Genomic DNA, 20138 nt, shown 5'->3' with positions numbered 1-20138 from the left:
CATGGCGACAACTCTGTTAGTTCTGCATCTTTCCAAGATCTGCCACCCAATCTGTTCCTCTATCTCTCTGCTGCTATTGGCGGGTCGATAGCAAACTCCCAATAAAGTGACTGCTCCTTTCTTGTTTCTGACTTCCACCCATACTGACTCCGTAGACAACCCTCCTCGTCTACCTCCTTTTCTGCAGCTGTGATGCACTCCCTAATTAACAGTGTCACTCCCAGTCTTCCCTTGCCTCCCTCCCTATTCTTCTTAAAACATCTAAACCCCAGAACATCTAACAACCATTCCTGCCCCTGTGAAATCCATGTCTCCGTAATGGCCACAACATCATAGTTCCAAGTACTATCCATGTTCTAAGTTCATCTCCCTTATTCCTGACTCTCCTTGCATTGAACAGACACACTTTAACCCATCCCACTGAGTGCAACTTTGCCCTATCAACTGTCGATCCTCCCTCACAGACTTGCTGTCTGCTATTTCTGCCTGTTCAACAGCTACCCTATCCTCTGATCCATAGCTCTGGTTCCCATCCTCCTGCCAAACTAATTTAAACCCTCCCGAAGAACTCTAGCAAATCTCCGGCCCAGGATATTGGTGCCCCTCCAGTTTAGGTGCAACCCATCCTTCAAGTACAGGTCCCACTTTCCCCAAAAGGTATCTCAATGATCCACATATCTGAAGCCTTCCCTCCTGCACCAGCCCTGTAGCCACGTGTTCAGCTGCACTCGCTCCCTGTTCCTTGCCTCACTAGCATGCGGCACCAGTGGCAATCCTGAGATGACTTGCTTGTCCTGCTCTTTAGCTTCCAACCTAACTCCCTAAAATCACTTTTTAGATCCTCATCCCTTTTCTTAGCTATGTCATTGGTGCCTGTGTGCACCATGACTTCCGGTTCCTCCTCCTCCCCCTTAAGAATCCTGTAGACTCGATCCGAGACATCCCTGGACCTGGCACCCGGGAGGCAACAAACCTTCCGGGAGTCTCGTTCGCGACCACAGAATCTCCTATCCGTTCCCCTAACCATTGAGTCTCCTATCACTATCGCTTTTCTATTCTGAGCCACAGAGCCAGGCTCAGTGCCAGACACCTGGCAGCTAGGGCCATCCCCTGGTAGGTTTCCCCCCCCCCCCCCCCCCCCCTGAATGGCCATCGGGGATCCCTTCACTGTCTGCCCATTCCCTTTCCTTCCCCTGACAGGGCAGCACAGTGGTTATCACAATTGCTTCACAGCTCCAGGGTCCCAGGGTCGATTCCCGGCTTGGGTCACAGTCTGTGCGGAGTCTGCATGTTCTCCCCGTGTCTGCGTGGATTTCCTTCCATGTTAAATTGCCCTTAGTGTCCAAAAAGGTTAAGTGGGGTTACTAGGTTACGGAGATAGGATGGAGGTGTGGGCTTGGGTAGAGTGCTCGTTCCAAGGGTCAGTGCAGACTCGATGGACCGAATGGCACTGTAAATTCTATGACTGTAACCCTCTTGTTGCCTCTTACTCTTCTAAACTATAGTGGATACAAACCTTACCTCTCACAGAATATACAGTGCAGAAGGAGGCCATTTGGCCCATCGAGTCTGCACCGGCTCTTGGAAAGAGCACGCCACTTAAGCCCACTCCTCCACTCTATCCCCGTAACCCCACCTAACCTTTTTGGACACTGAGGGCAATTTATCATGACCAATCCACCTAACCCGCACATCTTTGGACTGTGGGAGGAAACCGGAGCACCCGGAGGAAACTCACGCAGACACGGGGACAACATGCAGACTCCGCACAGATAGTGACCCAGCGGGGAATTGAACGTGGGACCCTGGCGCTGTGAAGCCACAGTGCTATCCACTTGTGCTACCGTGCTGCCCGTCTGCCTATTTCTCCTCCTGGATTCCTGGATCTTCCGGCACTCCGAAAATCGCCACCTCTGGACTTGGTGCCACCCTTGTTTTTACACCTTGGACATGACATCCGCAAACCCCTGCCAGAATCCCCAAAGCTTTGTGCATGCCCAGAACATATGAACATGGTCCGCCCGCACACCTTGCACACCTCCCGCACACCTAGCACACACTATCCCAAAAACCTGCTCATCCGGGCCACTGTCATGTGTGCCCGGTGAACAACCATAAATTGTATCAGACTGAGCCTGGCACATATTGTGGACGCGTTGACTCTACTCAACGCATCCGCCCAGAGAACATCCTCTATCTCTCCTCCTAACCCCTCTTCCCATTTGTGTTTCAGCTCCTCGGTCTGTATTTCCTCTGACCCCATGAGTTCTTTATAGATGTCCGAAACCCTCCCTTCTCCCACCCATACTCTGGAAACTACCCTGTCCTGTATCCCCCTTGGTGGTAGGAGCGGGAGTTTGAGACCTGCCTGCATAGGAAGTCCCTCGCCTGCAGGTACCTATACTCATTCCCTCCCGTCAATTCAAATTTCTCCTCCAACTCCCTCAGGCTGGGGAAGCTCCCCTCTATAAACATATCTCCCATCCTCTCGATCCCTGCTCTTTGCCATCTCCAAAACCCTCCATCTAGCCTCCCCGGGGCAAACCGGTGATTATTACAGATTGGAGACCGGACCAATACTCCCTCTGCTCCCACCTGTTTCCTCCATTGTCCCCAGACTCTCAGGGCCGCCACCACCTGGTGGAGTACCGGGCCGGCGGGAACGGCAGACGTGCCGTTACCAATGCCCCCAAACTAGTGCCCTTACATGATGCCAGCTCTACTCGGTCCCACATCGACCCCCACCACCACTAACTTCCTAATCATGGCTATATTTGCCGCCCAATAGTAATTGCTAAAGTTCGGCAATGCCAGCCCGCCCCCTCTTCCAGATAGTTCTGGATGCATTTCCCCACCCGCCCGCACACCACCTCATCTGCTAACAGTCCGACTTCTAATCTCCAATGTGGGCGATGGGCACCCTCCTTGCTCACCTGTAGGTCCACCCGGTGCGGGGTATGATCTGAGACCGTGATCGCTGAATGCTCAGTGTCCACTACCCCCATCAGTAAAGCCCTGTTCAAGATGCCCCCCCCCCCGCCCCATCTGCTCCATTAATCACTTTAGCTCCTTTGCCATTGCTGGTACCCTGCCTTGTCCTTAAGCTTGACCGGTCTAGCCTTGGGTCAATGACTGTGTTGAAGTGTTCTCTTCTCTTCCACCACCACCCCCCCCAACCCCCCCCCCCTACCACTAACCAAGAAATATCGCCCTCCCACATACGCAACTATTCTTCCTGCCTCGAATGACAGTCGCTTATTAATCAGGATCGCGACCCCTTGAGTCCAGCCCTGAGTGAAATACCTGCCCAACCCATCCTTTTCTTAAACTAGTCTGATCGGTTACCCTAAGATGAGTCTCCTGTAACATTGCCACGTCCGCCTTCAATCCCCTCAAATGCGCGAACACGCCCATTTACCCCTCGAACATTCCACGTGATCAGCCTGGTCCGGGGGGGGGGGGGGGGGCTTCTTGCTCCCCCCCCCTCCACCGATTAGCCATCACCTTTCTGAGGCCAATCCCCAACATGCCCCCGCAGGCCCGCCCTCAGGGCAGCTCCGTCCCCGACCTCCCTTTCACTGTTTAGATATTAACCGTTGTTTTTATTTTTGCTGCCGAAATGGACAATTTCACATTTATCCACATTATTCTCCATTTTACCAGATCTTTACCCTTTCACTTAACCAATGTCCTTTTGCAGCCTTCTTGTGCACTAACTCCGCATCTCAGTATCTCCCTGTGTGCACTAGCACTCCATCTCTATCTCCCGTATACACTAGCTCCCCATCGCAGTATCTCCTCCTGTACCCTAACTCCCCATCGCAGTATCTCCCCATGTACACTAACTCCCCATCGCAGTATCTCCCCATGTACACTAACTCCCCATCGCAGTATCTCCCCATGTACACTAACTCCCCATCGCAGTATCTCCCCGTGTACACTAACTTCCCTGCACAGTATCTCCCCCTGTACACTAACTCCCCATCGTAGTATCTGCCCGTGTACACTAACTTCCCATCGCAGTATCTCCCCATGTACACTAACTCCCCATCGCAGTATCTCCCCGTGTACACTAACTTCCCATCACAGTATCTCCCCCTGTACACTAACTCCCCATCGCAGTATCTCCCCGTGAACACGAACTTCCCATCACAGTATCTCCCCTGTACACAAACTTCCCATCACAGTATCTCCCCTGTACACAGACTCCCCATCACAATATCTTCCCTGTACACTAACTCCCCATCGCAGTATCTCCCCATGTACACTAACTCCCCATCGCAGTTTCTCCCCCTGTACACTAACTCCCCATCACAATATCTTCCCTGTACAACAACTCCCCATCGCAGTATCTCCCCCTGTACACTAACTCCCAACACAGTATCTTCCCGGTACACTAACTCCCCAACGCAATATCTTCCCTGTACACTAACTCCCCATCGCAGCATCTCCCCATATACACTAACTCCCCATCGCAGTATCTTCCCTGTACACTAACTCCCCATCGCAGTATCTCCCCCTGTACACTAACTCCCCATCACAGTATCTTCCCGTGTACGTTAACTCCCCATCACAGTATCTCCCTGCGTATACTAACTCCCCATCACAGTATCTCCCCGTGTACACTAACTCCCCATCACAGTATCTCCCCGTGTACATTAACTCCCCATCACAGTATCTCCCTGTGTATACGAACTCTCCATCACAGTATCTCCCCGTGTACATTAACTCCCCATCACAGTATCTCCCAGTGTATACTAACTCCCCATCACAATATCTCCTTATGTATACTCGCACTCTGTCTCACTATCTCCCCATACGCTAACTGCCTATCGCAGTGCCTCCCCGTGAACACTAACTCCCCATCACAGTATCTCCCTGTGTACACTAACTCCCCATCACATTTCTCCCCGTGTACACTAAATCACTCCGTATCTCCCGTGTACATTAACTCTCTATCACAGTATCTCCCCGTGTACACTAGCACTCCATCTCTGTATCTCTCGTGTACATGAACTTCCTATCACGTATCTCCTGTGTACAACTCCCTATCACAGTATCTCCTCACATATACGAGCACTCCATCTACCACTATCAGTATCTCCCCATATTCACTCGCACTCCATCTCCATATCTCCCATGTACACTAGCTCCCCATCACAGTATCTCAGCATATACATAGCACTCCATCTCAGTATGTCCTGCGTACACGGACTCTCGCATCACAATATCTCCCGTGTACACTAATTCCCTATCACAGTATCTTCCCATATACATAGCACTCCATCTCACTATCTCCCGTGTACACTAACTCCCTAGCAGAGGAGCGGCACTGCAGCACAATGGTTAGCACTGTTGCTTCACTGCACCAGAGTCCCAGGTTCGATTCCCGGGTCACTGTCTGTGTGGAGTCTGAACGCTCTCCCTGTGCCTGCGTGGGTTTCCTCCGGGTGCTCCGGTTCCTCCCACAAGTCCAGAAAGACGTGCTTGTTAGGTAATTTGGACATTCTGAATTCTCCCTCTGTGTACCCGAACAGGCGCCGGACTGTGGTGACTAGGGGCTTTTCACAGTAACTTCATTGCAATGTCAATGTAAGCCTACGTGTGACCATAAAGATTATTAAAAAATTAGTATCTCCCCTTGTATTCTGGCACTCCATCTCAATATCTCCCGTGCACACTAACTCCCTTTCACAGTATCTCCCTGTGTACACTAGCTCTCATCTCCCCGTCTAAAAGGGGCTGGTTTAGCACAGGGCTAAATCGCTGGCTTTTATAGCAGACCAAGGCAGGCCAGCAGCACAGTTCAATTCCCGTACCAGCCTCCCGAACAGGCGGCGGAATGTGGCGACTAGAGGCTTTTCACAGTACCTTCATTTGAAACCTACTTGTGACAATAAGCAATTTTCATTTCATTTCACTAACTCCTCCTTGAAGTTTGTGTTGTCTAAACTTAAGTGAGTCCTGGGCAGTTTCTGAGATGATCCCCAGGAAGTGTTGCTGTGGTGAGTCTGTAAGCTCTGGTTCCTATCTTTTCTTATAAATTGCACCTCCTTTAACCTGTAGCAGCAAGTTTTCTTTGAAACATTACTTTGTATCAAAAATGACCTATGCAAACCTCTGCACTTATCATGCAGATGTGTACAAATTGTTTCTTTTGTAAAGGTTCATAATTAATTGCCTTAACATTAATCTTCACCTTTTGTCTTTAGATGACCCAGTGAATATCTTCAAGCACCAACCCCAACCACCACACTCTGTGCTCAAGTTCCTCCAGGATGTTTTTACTGACAAGGACACAGCGAGAATATTTTACCGCACTGACATGATGGTGATGATTGATATCATTGTGCGTCAGATCTCTGATCTCTCACCAGGAGAAAAGGTCAGAACAATACAGCAATACTAATCATGAATTTCTTCACTAACCCAATATTAACATTGCCGGGATTTGACACAGGTTGGCAAAGGGTGTCCAACATTATCATGGGTAAATGAGGTTGGAGGGAAGTATTGAGTTTGTAAATAAGAGACTATTATGTAAATACTTGGAACTATGATGTTGTTGCCATTACAGAGACCTGATTGAGGGAAGGACATGATTGGCAGCTAAACATAGGACATAGACATAGAATATAGAACAGTACAGCACAGTACAGGCCCCTCAGCCCAAGATGTTGTGCCAACCATTTATCCTAATCCAAGATCAACCTAACCTACACCCCTTCAATTTACTGCTGTCCATGTGCCGGTCTTAAGAGTCGCTTAAATGTCCCTAATGCCTCTGACTCCACCACCTCTGCTGGCAGTGCATTCCATGCACCCACCACTCTCTGTGTAAAGGACCTACCTCTGACATCTCCCTTCCTCCAATCACCTTAAAATTAGGTCCCCTCGTGACAGACATTTCCACACTGGGGAGAAGTCTCTGGCTATCCACTCTATCCATGCCTCTCCACTCTATCCATGCCTCTCATCACCTTGTACACCTCTATCAAGTCGCCTCTCTGCATTCTTCGCTCCAGTGAGAAAAGCCCTAGCTCCCTCAACCTTTCTTCATAAGACATGCCCTCCAGTCCAAGCACCATCCTGGTAAATCTCCTCTGTACCCTCTCCAAAGCATCCACATCCTTCCTATAATGAGGCGACCAGAACTGGACACAATATTCCAAGTGTGGTCTAACCAGGGTTTTATAAAGCTGCAGCAAAACTTTGCGGCTCTTAAAATCAAACCCCCTGTTAATGAAAGCCAACACATCATACGCCTTCTTAACAACCCTATCAACCTGGGTGGCAACGTTGAGGGATCCATGTATATGGACCCCAAGATCCCTCTGTTCCTCCACACTTCCAAGAATCCTGTCTTTAACCCTGTATTCAGCATTCAAATTCGACCTTCCAAAATGAATCACTTCACATTTATCAAGGTTGAACTCCATCTGCCACTTCTCAGCCCAGCTCTGCATACTGTCAATGTCCTGTTGTAACCTGCAACAGCCCTCAACACTATCTACAACTCCACCAACCTTCGTGTCATTGGCAAACTTACTAACCCACCCTTCCACTTCCTCATCCAAGTCATTTATAAAAACCACAAAGAGCAGAGGTCCCAGAACGGATCCCTGTGGGACACCACTGGTCACCGACCTCCAGGCGGAATACTTTCCATCCACTACTACTCGCTGTCTTCTTTCGGCCAGCCAATTCTGTATCCAGACAGCCAAATTTCCCTGTATCCCATGCCCCCTAACTTTCTGAATGAGCCTACCATGGGGAACCTTATCAAATGCCTTACTGAAATCCATATACACCACATCCACTGCCCGACCTTCATCAATGTGTCTCGTCACATCCTCAAAGAATTCAGTGAGACTTGTGAGGCATGACCTCACAAAGCCATGCGGACTATCTTTAATCAAACTGTTTTTCTAAATAATCATAAATCCTATCTCTCAGAATCCTTTCCAATATGTTGCTCACCCACAGACGTAAGGCTGATGGGTCTGTAATTCCCAGGGATTTCCCTATTCCCTTTCTTGAACAGGGGAACAACATTCGCCTCCCTCCAAACATCCGGTACTACTCCAGTGAAGAGTGAGGACGCAAAGATCATCGCCAACGACGCAGCAATCTCCTCCCTAACTTCCCGTTACTACGGTATATCCCGTCAGGCCCAGGGGACTTATCTATCCTGACGCTTTTCAAAATTTCCAGCACATCCTCCTTCTTAATGTCAACCTGTTTGAGTCTATTAACCTGGTTCACACTGGTCTCATGGGCAACAAGGTCCCTCTCTCGAGTGAATACTGAAGCAAAGTATTCATTTAGGGCCTCCCCCATCTCCCCAGACTCTAGGCACAAGTTCCCTCCACTGTCCCTGATCGGCCCTACTCTCATAGATCATAGAATTTACAGTGCAGAAGGAGGCCATTCGGCCCATCGAGTCTGCACCGGCTCTTTGAAAGAGCACCCTACCCAAGCCCACACCTCCACCCTATCCCCATACCCAGTAACCCCACCCTGGTCATCTCTCGCTCTGATCATCCACTTATTTCTCACATAAGTGTAGAACGCCTTGGGGTTTTCCCTAATCCTTCCCGCCAGGGCTTTTTCATGTCCCCTTCTAGCTCTCCTCAGTCCATTTTTGAGTTCCTTCCTGGCTACCTTGTAACCCTCTAGAGCCGAGTCAGATGCTTGCTTCCCCAACTTTACGTAAGCTTCCTTCTTCCTCTTGACCAGAAGCTCCACTTCTCTTGTCATCCAAGGCTCCTTCACCTTACCATTCCTTCCTCGTCTCAGTGGGACAAAACTATTCAGCACTCGCAGCAAGTGCTCCTTAAACAATCCCCACATTACTGTTGTGCATTTCCCCAAGAACAGTTTTTCCCACTTTCTGCTCCTCAGCTTCTGTCAAATAGCAGTATAATTTCCCCTCCACCAATTAAATACCTTCCCATACTGTGTGTTCCTATCCCTCTCCATGACTATGGTAAAGGTCAAGGAGTTGTGGTCACTGTCACCGAAATGCTCTCCCACCGAGACACCTGACACCTGGCCTGGTTCGTTGCCGAGCACCAAGTCCAATATGGCCTCCCCCCACCCCGAGTCAGCCTATCTACATATTGAGCCAGGAATCCTTCCTGTACACACCTGACATCTGCTCCATCCAAACCATTTGCACTAAGGAGGTTCCAGTCAATATTAGAGAAGTTTAAGTCACCCATGACAACAACTTTGTTACTTCTGCACTTTTCCAATCACAGATTCTGCCCTAATCTGTTCCTCTATCTCTCTGCTGCTATTGGGAGGTCTATAGAAAACTCCCAATAAAGTGACTGCTCCTTTCTTGTTTCTGACTTCCACCCATACTGACTCAGTAGACAAACCCTCCTCAACTACCTCCTTTTCTGCAGCTGTGGTGCACTCCCTAATTAACAGTGCCTCTCCCCCTCCTCTTTTACCTCCCTATACTTACCTCCCTCCCTATTCTTCTGAAAACATCTAAACCCCAGAACATCTACCAACCGTTCCTGCCCCTGTGAAATCCATGTCTCCGTAATGGCCACAACATCATAGTTCCAAGTACTGATCCATGCTTTAAGTTCCTCGCCCTTATTCCTGACACTCCTTGCATTGAAATAGACACACTTTAACCCATTCCGCTGAGTGCAACTTTGCACTCTCAACTGTCTATCCTTCCTCACAGACTTGCTGTATACTATTTCTGCCTATTCAACAGCTACCCTATCCTCTGATCCGTAGCTCTAGTGCCCACCCTCTTGCCAAACTAGTTTAAACCCTCACAAAGAGCTGTAGCAAATCTCCCGCCCAGGATATTGGTGCCCCTCCAGTTTAGGTGCAATCCGCCCTTCATGTACAGGTCCCACCTTCCCCAGATGATATCTCAATGATCCACATATCTGAAGCCTTTCCTCCTGCACCAGCTCTGTAGCCGCGTGTTCAGCTGCACTCGCTCTCTGTTCCTTGCCTCACTTGCACGTGGCACCGGTAGCAATTCTGAGATCACTACTCTGCTTGCCCTGCTCTTTAGCTTCCAACGTAACTCCCTAAAATCACGTTTTAGATCCTCATCCCTTTTCTTAGCTATGTCATTGGTGCCTATGTGCACCATGACTTCTGGTTGCTCCCCCTCCCCCTTAAGAATCCTGCAGATTCGATCCGAGACATCCCTGGCCCTGGCACCCGGGAGGCAACATACCTTCCAGGAGTCTCAATCCCGATCACAAAATTTCCTATCTATTCCCCTAACAATTGAGTGTCCTATCACTATTGCTTTTCTATTCTCCCCCTTCCCTGCTGAGCCACAGAGTCAGACTCAGTGCCAGAGACCTGGCTGCTAGGGCCTTCCCCCGGTAGGTCATCCCCCCCCAACAGCATCCAAAATGGTATACTTGTTTTGAAGGGGAACTACCACGAGGGATCCCTGCACAGTCTGCCCGTTCATTTTCCTTCCCCTGACTGTAACCCAGCTACTCTTGTCCTGTACCTTGGGTGTGGTTACTTCCCTGTAACTCTTCTCTATTACCCCCTCTGCCTCCCGGATGATCCGAAGTTCCTCCAGCTCCAGTTTTCTAACACGGTCTCTGAGGAGCTGGAGTTGGGTGCACTTCCCGCAGGTATAGTCAGTGGTGACACCGGTGGTACCCCTCAGCACCCACATCCTACAGGAGGAGCATGCAACTCCCCTCTTACCTTACAGAATGTAGCTGCCCTGTGGACCAACTGGACCTCCGCCCTCCGACTCTGCTCCCAGTCAGCTGCACTCTCTGTCAACTCACGGCTCCCTCCTCGCTCTTTGTGGAAAAGAAATGAAAGGAGCACCTTGCTCCCTCCTCACCTAACTCCCTCAGTCACCAAACTGTCACTATAGCACTCAAATGCACCCAAATTCAGCACTCCCTCAGTCACCAAACTCTCACTAATGCACTCAAATGCACCCAAATTCAGCACTCAGTGCAACCAAAGTCTGCCCTGTAGCTGGCTCACCTTTATACTGTGACTAGCCTCTGAAAACTGGCCTAATCGAATTAAATAATTAACATGCTCCAGCTGCAAGTAGAAACTTTGTTTAAAGCTGATTTAAACGTTCCAGGATTTGGATGTTTCAGGCGGAATAGAAGGGGATGTGAAAGGTGTAGAGGAGTTGCGCTACTGGTTAGGGAGAATATCACAACTGTACTGCGGGAGGAAACCTCCGAGGCTATATGGGTAGAGATCAGGAATAAGAAGTATGCAATCACAATGTTGGGGGTTCACTACAGGCCTCCCAACAGCCAGCGGGAGATAGAGGAACAGATAGGTAGACAGATTTTGGAAAGGAGTAAAAGCAACAGGGTTGTTATGATGGGAGACTTTAACTTCCCCAATATTGACTGGGACTCACTCAGGGCTTGGATGGGGCAGAGTTTGGAAGGAGCATCTAGGAGGGCTTCTTAAAACAATACGTGGATAGTCCAACTAGGGAAGGGGCGGTACTGGACCTGGTATTGGGGAATGAGCCCGGCCAGGTGGTAAAAGTTTCAGTCGGGGAGCATTTCGGGAACAGTGACCACAATTCAGTAAGTTTTAAAGTGCTGGTGGACAAGGATAAGAGTGGTCCTAGGTTGAATGTGCTAAATTGGGGGAAGGCTAATTATAACAATATTAGGCGGGAACTGAAGAACCTAGATTGGGGGTGGATGTTTGAGAGTAAATCAACATCTGACATTGTGAGGCTTTCAAATGTCAGTTGAAAGGAATTCAGGACCGGCATGTTCCTGTGAGGAAGAAGGATAAATATGGAAAATTTCGGGCACCTTGGATAACAAGAGATATTGTAGGCCTTGTAAAAAAGAAAAAGGAGGCATTTGTCAGGGCTAAAAGGCTGGGAACAGACAAAGCCTGTGTGGGATAAAAGGAAAGTAGGAAGGAACTTAAGCAAGGAGTCAGGTGGACTAAAAGGGGTCACGAAAAGTCATTGGCAAATAGGGTTAAGGAAAATCCCAAGCCTTTTTACATGTACATAAAAAGCAAGAGGGTAGCCAGAGAGAGGGTTGGCCCGCTGAAGGACAGGGGAGGGAATCTATGTGTGGAGCCAGAGGAAATGGGCGAGGTACTAAATGAATACTTTGCATTAGTATTCACCAAAGAGAAGGAATTGGTGGATGTTGAATCTGGAGAAGGCTGTGTCGATAGAATGGGTCACATTGAGATCCAAAAAGACATTGGGCGTCTTAAAAAATATTAAGGTGGTTAAGTCCCCAGGGCCTGATGGGATCTCCCCCAGAATACTGAAGTAGGCAAGAGAGGAAATTGCTGAGGCCTTGACAGAAATCTTTGGATCCTCACTGTCTTCAGGTGAAGTCCTGGGGGACTGGAGAATAGCCGATGTTGTTCCTTTGTTTAAGACGTAGCAAGGATAATCCAGAGAACTACAAGCCGGTGAGCTTTACGTTAGTGGTAGGGAAATTACTGGGGAGAATTCTTCGAGACAGGATCTACTCCCATTTGGAAACAAGTGGACGTATTAGCGAGAGGCAGCATGGTTTTGTGAAGGGGAGGTCGTGTCTTACCAACTTGATAGAGTTTTTCAAGGAGGTTCCAAAGATGATTGATGCAGGTAGGGCAGTGGATGTTGTCATATGGACTTCAGTAAGGCCTTTGGCAAGGTCCCTCATGGCAGACAGGTACAAAAGGTGAAGTCACACGGGATCAGAGCTGGAAAGATGGATACAAAACTGGCTCGGTCAAGAAGGCAGAGAGTTGCAATGGAAGGGTGCTTTTCTGATTGCAGGGCTGTGACAAGTGGGGCTGTGACTAGTGGTGTTCCGCAGGGTTCAGTGCTGGGACCTTTGTTGTTCGTAGTATATATAAATGATTTGGAGGAAAATGTAACTAGTCTGATTAGTAAGTTTGCGGACGACACAAAGGTTGGTGGAATTGCGGATAGCGATGAGGACTGTCAGAGGATACAGCAGGATTTAGATTGTTTGGAGACTTGGGCGGAGAGATGGCAGATGGGAGTTTAATCCGGACAAATGAGAGGTAATGCATTTTGGAAGGCCTACTGCAGGTAGGGAATATACAGTGAATGGTAGAATCCTCAAAAGTATTGAAAGTCAAAGAGATCTAGGAGTACAGGTCCACAGGTCACTGAAAGGGGCTACACAGGTGGAGAAGGTAGTCAGAAGGCATACGGCATGCTTGCCTTCATTGGCCGGGTCATTGAGTATAAAAATTGGCAAGTCATGTTGCAGCTGTATAGAACCTTAGTTAGGCCACACTTGGAGTATAGAGTTCAATTCTGGTCACCACACTACCAGAAGGATGTGGAGGCTTTCGACTGAGTGCAGAAGAGGTTTATCTGGAAGTTGCCTGGTATGGAGGCATTAGCTATGAGGAGCGGTTGAATAAACTCGGTTTGTTCTCACTGAACGACAGAGGTTGAGAGGTCTACAAAATTATGAGGGGCATAGACAGAGTGGATAGTGTGAGACTCTTTCCCAGTGTAGAGGTGTTAATTACTAGGGGGCATAGGTTTAAGGTGCAACGGGCAAGGTTTAGAGGAGATGTACGAGGCAAGGTTTTTACACAGAGGATAGTGGGTGCCTGGAACTCGTTGCCGGAGGAGGTGGTGGAAGCAGGGACGATAGTGACATTTAAGGGGCATCTTGACAAATAAATGAATAAGATGGGAATAGAGGGATACGGATCCAGGAAGTGTAGAAGATTTTTGTTTGGACGGGCAGCATGGTCAACGCAGGCTTGGAGGGCCGAAGGGCCTGTTCCTGTGCTGTACTTTTCTTTGTTCTTTGTTCTAAATGTAGCACCACAATGGACTCTGAGTCTCTCACTGTTAGAATTTGTGGGGCCAATTTAATAGAATCCTATTTGAAACAAAGCTGAATCCCCACCTCTTCATCACCAAGATTGTCTTCTCCAGCTGCATATCCACCCCTTCCTCAACCCATCTGCCTATACCCTTGTGGACATTGTTTCTCTGAGGCCTGACCACTCCCATGCTGACCTTGCTGCTGTCCTCAAATTTCAGCTCGCCGAAGGTTCTGCTGTCTGTCTGACCTCACACCAAGACTGTTCGCCAACACCCATGTGCTCACTGACTTTGCATCAGCTCCTGGTCCAATTATACCTCCGTAATAAAATTCTACTTCTGGCATTCAATGCATCCAAAGGCTGGGTTCTGACCCAGAATTTATTCCCCTTTGTATATTCCAACTATATTGACTTTAAGGATCACATTCCATGAGACCTTCTGTACCTCAACCCGTGCTCGTGGCACAGTGGTTAACACTGCTGCCTCATAGTTCCAGGGACCCGGGTTCAATTCCGGCCTCAGGTCACTGAGTAGAGTTTGCACTTTCTCCCCATGCCTGCGTGGGTTTCCTCCGGGTGCTGCGGTTTCCTCCCACAATCCAGAGATGTGCAGGTTAGGTGGGGTTATGGGGTGATGGAGATCGGGCTGGTGAATGGGCCTAGATGGGGTGCACTTTTGGAGGGCCGGTGCAGGACGGCCTCCTTCTGCACTGTAGGGATTCGATGTATTCTACACATTGACACAAGCTTCCTTTGCTCAGACACACTTTTGGTTTTACGTCATCATGAAAATATTCCTATTTGTCTTCCACGGATCCAAAGTGAATTACCTCACGTTTTCCCATGACTATTACTGTCAGCGCAACAACTTTAAAATTCTTATTCTTATTTTCAAATCTCTCTGTGGCCTGGCCCCTCCCCATTTCTATAACCTCCTACACCCCTCTTGAGATGTCTGCACTCGTCTAACTCTCAGCCCTTCACCTCCCTTGTTTTATACGTTGTACCATTGGCAGCTTTAAGCTCTGGAATTTCCTCCCTAACCCCCACCTATACCTTTCCGTTGAGGCCCTCCTTCACATCTACCTTTCTGATTGACGTTTTGGCTGATGTCCCAACATCACCTTCTGTGGCTCCGTAGCAAATCTTTTTGATTCAAGTGTGGGCTGCAGTTTAGTTTCTCACAAATTTTAATCCGTTCTGCATTTCCTCTCGTTGTTTGATCCGACTCTGAATCAGCCATTACTTTTCTGTCTTGGTCAGCCGATGTTTTACAAAGCATCTCATTGGTGAATCCAGTGGGACAAGTAGATCTCTTCAGCTTCTTCAACTGACTCCTCAAAAAAAGAGATTTCACCTGGATCGGCAGTGGAATCAGAGTGCAACAAGGTCCAGGATACCGTCTTCCAACGGATCACCTGTTTCTGCAACAGCCTCTTTCACATGAACTCTGTCAGGAAAGAGCCAGCCAAGGTCAAGAAGCACCTCCAGCAGATGGTCACTGTCTTTTTTACTGCCATACCTTCCAACCTGTCTATGAAAAGGATTATGATCTGCAATCTCCTCCTGTGGTTTCCGTCGTGTTTCTATAATATTGAGTTGCCCTCTGTGTAACAAATGTTGCTGCTGATCTTCTGCGGTCCTTCAACCAACTTGGAAATTCTTCCTGAAACATTACATCACTGTCCTCGACTGAGACCTTATCGAGCTTCTGTATGAGACCAAATCTTAAACATGCTGACCAGAGAAATTGGCTGATTCTGTAAAATATAGACGCTTTCATTCATTTATTTTTCTTCACGCTTAAAGGTTTTGGTGAACTAATCCTTCTCTTGGAGGTTTGTGCCTCCAGGTCCTTTTAATTTCAATCAGTTCACATAGAACATAGAACAATACAGCGCAGTACAGGCCCTTCGGCCCACGATGTTGCACCGAAACAAAAGCCATCTAACCTACACTATGCCACTATAGTTTGTTGCATTTTGATTATTTTTAGCCAATTTGGAAGCCAATCCAATCTGTCTGATAAGGCAGAGACTCCTGTTCCAGTGTCAAGTTTAAATTCAGTTCTGTGTCGCCTTAAATTTCGAACTGCATAGACCAGAACTCTTTATCAGCTTCATTGATCTCTCCCAGGAAATCATCAGGTTGGAAATATCTGGTTGGTATATCTCCCATTCCTTGGATCTCAAACTGACTGGGAACATGTTCTAATTTTCTGCCCTTGAGTGCTGTTTTGGATTTACAAAACTGTTTCCAATGACCAGTCCTGCCACAGAGAAAGCATTTAGCTCCCCCTGCTGGGCCGCCTTCATGCAACATTGTCAGATACCTCTGCAATTGGAGGACCTGGATATAGATGGAATTGTTCTCCCTGGTCCCATGCTAGTTTTCACAGCTATTTTCTTGGGCGAGGCTCATGACCTTGGGTCTATGTGCTGGATCAACCCCTATTGCACCTCAAAATGATTTCAAATTACGCTTGATTTTCACCTCTGAATTCTGTCACCCTGCGATCTGTTCAGCCTTCTCTAGGGTTGGATCCTCTTTGGATTGTAACAAGTCAACAGTGCATGGTCGAGGCACCGACTGTAATACAGTCTGTAATCAGTTCATGTTGGAAGACTCCATAACAGCAGGTACTTGCTAACAAAGGAATCAGGAGCCCCACCTGGGCTTTGGGCTATCTTAATTGAATTTTGCTCTTGCAATTTTGCCCTTTTGTCAAAGGGCTCCATCACCTCGTTGTATGAAGCCGAGGGTTCCTCAGTGCCTTGCTGTGTGAGGACATCATGCTGCTGTGTAGGGCAGCACGGTAGCATTAAGGATAGCACAATTGCTTCACAGCTCCAGGGTCCCAGGTTCGATTCCGGCTTGGGTCACTATGCGGAGTCTGCACATCCTCCCAGTGAGTGCGTGGGTTTCCTCCGGATGCTCCAGTTTCCTCCCACGGTCCAAAGATGTGCAGGTTAGGTGGATTGGCCATGCTAAATTGCCTTTAGTGTCCAAAATTGCCCTTAGTGTTGGGTGGGGTTACTGGGTTGTGGGGATAGGGTGGAGGTGTTGACCTTGGGTGGGGTGCTCTTTCCAAGAGCTGGTGCAGACTCGATGGGCCAAATGGCCTCCTTCTGCACTGTAAATTCTATAATAATCAGCTATGGCTCTGACAGCATATAAAAATATACAGAAGTTTTCTTTGTAACCCTGAGGCCTTTAGTTAATGTGGACTCTCTCCCAGAGCTCCCATTGCTATCCATGCTCTGGCCTTCAATAGAACATAGAACATAGAACAATACAGCGCAGTACAGGCCCTTCGGCCCACGATGTTGCACCAAAACAAAAGCCATCTAACCTACACTATGCCATTATCATCCATATGTTTATCCAATAAACTTTTAAATGCCCTCAATGTTGGCGAGTTCACTACTGTAGCAGGTAGGGCATTCCACGGCCTCACTACTCTTTGCATAAAGAACCTACCTCTGACCTCTGTCCTATATCTATTACCCCTCAGTTTAAAGTTATGTCCCCTCGTGCCAGCCATTTCCATCCGCGGGAGAAGGCTCTCACTGTCCACCCTATCCAACCCCCTGATCATTTTGTATGCCTCTATTAAGTCTCCTCTTAACCACCTTCTCTCCAACGAAAACAACCTCAAGTCCATCAGCCTTTCCTCATAAGATTTTCCCTCCATACCAGGCAACATCCTGGTAAATCTCCTCTGCACCCGCTCCAAAGCCTCCACGTCCTTCCTATAATGCGGTGACCAGAACTGTACGCAATACTCCAAATGCGGCCTTACCAGAGTTCTGTACAGCTGCAACATGACCTCCCGACTCCGGAACTCAATCCCTCTGCCAATAAAGGCCAACACTCCATAGGCCTTCATCACAACCCTATCAACCTAGGTGGCAACTTTCAGGGATCTATGTACATGGACACCTAGATCCCTCTGCTCATCCACACTTCCAAGAACTTTACCATTAGCCAAATATTCCGCATTCCTGTTATTCCTTCCAAAGTGAATCACCTCACACTTCTCTACATTAAACTCCATTTGCCACCTCAATGTGTTGGAAAGGTTGTGGAAGGGGTAGGGCTGCTCAGTGAATAGCGAAATCCTGTGTCTCTGACTGTCTCCTCACTGCAGTAATTTCCTGGTCTGAACTCCATCACTGCAACGCAAATGTTCTTCTTTCACCTGCTGTCACTCATGGGTTGCCAATCTGTGGCGGCAGTTTCCCGGACGGTGGCGGCAGTTTCCCGGACGGTGGCGGCAGTTTCCCGGACGGTGGCGGCAGTTTCCCGGACGGTGGCGGCAGTTTCCCGGACGGCGGCGGTAGTTTCCTGGACAGCAGCAGTTACCTAGACGCCGGCAGTTTCCCGGACGGTGGCGGCAGTTTCCCGGACGGTGGCGGCAGTTTCCTAGACGGTGGCGGCAGTTTCCCGGACGGCGGCTGCAGTTTCCCGGACGGCGGCGGTAGTTTCCTGGACGGCAGCAGTTACCTAGACGCCGGCAGTTTCCCGGACGGTGGCGGCGGTTTCCCGGACGGTGGCGGCGGTTTCCCGGACGGTGGCGGCAGTTTCCCGGACGGTGGCGGCAGTTTCCCGGACGGTGGCGGCAGTTTCCCGGACGGCGGCGGTAGTTTCCTGGACGGCAGCAGTTACCTAGACGCCGGCAGTTTCCCGGACGGTGGCGGCAGTTTCCCGGACGGTGGCGGCAGTTTCCCGGACGGCGGCGGCAGTTTCCTGGACAGCAGCAGCTACCTAGACGCCGGCGGCAATTTCCCGGATGGCGGCGGCAGTTTCCCGGACGGTGGCAGCAGTTTTCCGGACGGTGGCAGCAGTTTTCCGGACGGTGGCAGCAGTTTTCCGGACGGTGGCGGTTTACCAGACGGCGGCGGCAGTTTTCCGGACGGCGGCGGTTTACCGGACGGCGGCGGCAGTTTCCCGGACTGTGGCGGTTTACCGGACGGCGGTGGCAGTTTTCCGGACGGTGGCGGTTTACCGGACGGCGGCGGCAGTTTTCCGGACGGCGGCGGTTTACCGGACGGCGGCGGCAGTTTCCCGGACGGCAGCAGTTTTCCGGACGGTGGCGGTTTACCGGACGGCGGCGGCAGTTTTCCGGACGGCAGCAGTTTTCCGGGCGGCGGCAGTTTCCCGGACGGCAGCAGTTTTCCGGACGGCAGCAGTTTTCCGGACGGTGGCGGTTTACCGGACGGCAGCAGTTTTCCGGACGGTGGCGGTTTACCGGACGGCGGCGGCAGTTTCCCGGACGGCAGCAGTTTTCCGGACGGCGGCGGTTTACCGGACGGCGGCGGCAGTTTCCCGGACGGCAGCAGTTTTCCGGACGGCGGCGGTTTACCGGACGGCGGCAGCAGTTTCCCGGACGGCAGCAGTTTTCCGGACGGTGGCGGTTTACCGGACGGCGGCGGCAGTTTTCCGGACGGCAGCAGTTTTCCGGACGGCGGCGGTTTCCCGGACGGCGGCGGCAGTTTCCCGGACGGCAGCAGTTTTCCGGACGGCAGCAGTTTTCCGGACGGTGGCGGTTTACCGGACGGCGGCGGCAGTTTCCCGGACGGCAGCAGTTTTCCGGACGGTGGCGGTTTACCGGACGGCGGCGGCAGTTTCCCGGACGGCAGCAGTTTTCCGGACGGTGGCGGTTTACCGGACGGCGGCGGCAGTTTCCCGGACGGCGGCGGCAGTTTCCCGGACGGCAGCGGTTTTCCGGACGGTGGCGGTTTACCGGACGGCGGCGGCAGTTTCCCGGACGGCAGCAGTTTTCCGGACGGCGGCGGTTTACCGGACGGCGGCGGCAGTTTCCCGGACGGCAGCAGTTTCCCGGACGGCAGCAGTTTTCCGGATGGCGGCGGCAGTTTCCCGGACAGTGACAGCAGTTTCTCAGACCGAGGCTGTCCATCCTGGTGGCTGACTGAAAGTGCTCTGAGGTTCCAACCGTAGAGCTTCTGGTGGAGTGGAAAAAGCTACAGATGGAGTTGAACCTGCTATCCGCCAGGAAAGCAGTGCGGAAACTCTGCCAGACACCGGTGACCTCCTACGAAAATGGGGCAAAGGCTAACCGTCTACTGGCTCACCAGCTGAGAAAGCAGGCAGCCACAAGAGAGATAGCTCAGGTGAGGAACAGCAGAGGCAGATTGGTAACTGAGCAAAAAAAGGTCAACCGAGTGTTCGAGGCCTTTTGCCGAGGACTGTACACCTATGAACCCCCCCGACTGGGACACGGGGATGAAATGGTGCCTCGATATACTGCACATGTCAGTTGTGGGGAACGATAGATTGGGGGG

General features: G+C 50.1%; 1 protein-coding gene across 2 annotated transcripts in view; it reads left to right on the top strand.

Annotated features, from left to right (window-relative positions):
• The window catches only part of nckipsd (NCK interacting protein with SH3 domain), a 429686-nt gene that overhangs the window by 394172 nt on the left and 15376 nt on the right, over positions 1-20138 (top strand). For both annotated transcript variants that reach the window (XM_072471987.1, XM_072471988.1), the window contains one exon: positions 6213-6385. In XM_072471987.1, coding sequence (XP_072328088.1) covers positions 6213-6385 — 173 coding nt within the window. The remainder of the gene's footprint in view (positions 1-6212; positions 6386-20138) is intronic.

This window comes from Scyliorhinus torazame, chromosome 13, assembly GCF_047496885.1.
Source record: "Scyliorhinus torazame isolate Kashiwa2021f chromosome 13, sScyTor2.1, whole genome shotgun sequence".
NCBI classification, from domain to species: Eukaryota; Metazoa; Chordata; class Chondrichthyes; order Carcharhiniformes; family Scyliorhinidae; genus Scyliorhinus; species Scyliorhinus torazame.
Note: the sequence above shows the minus strand (reverse complement) of the source record. Positions and strands in the feature narration are given on the sequence as shown.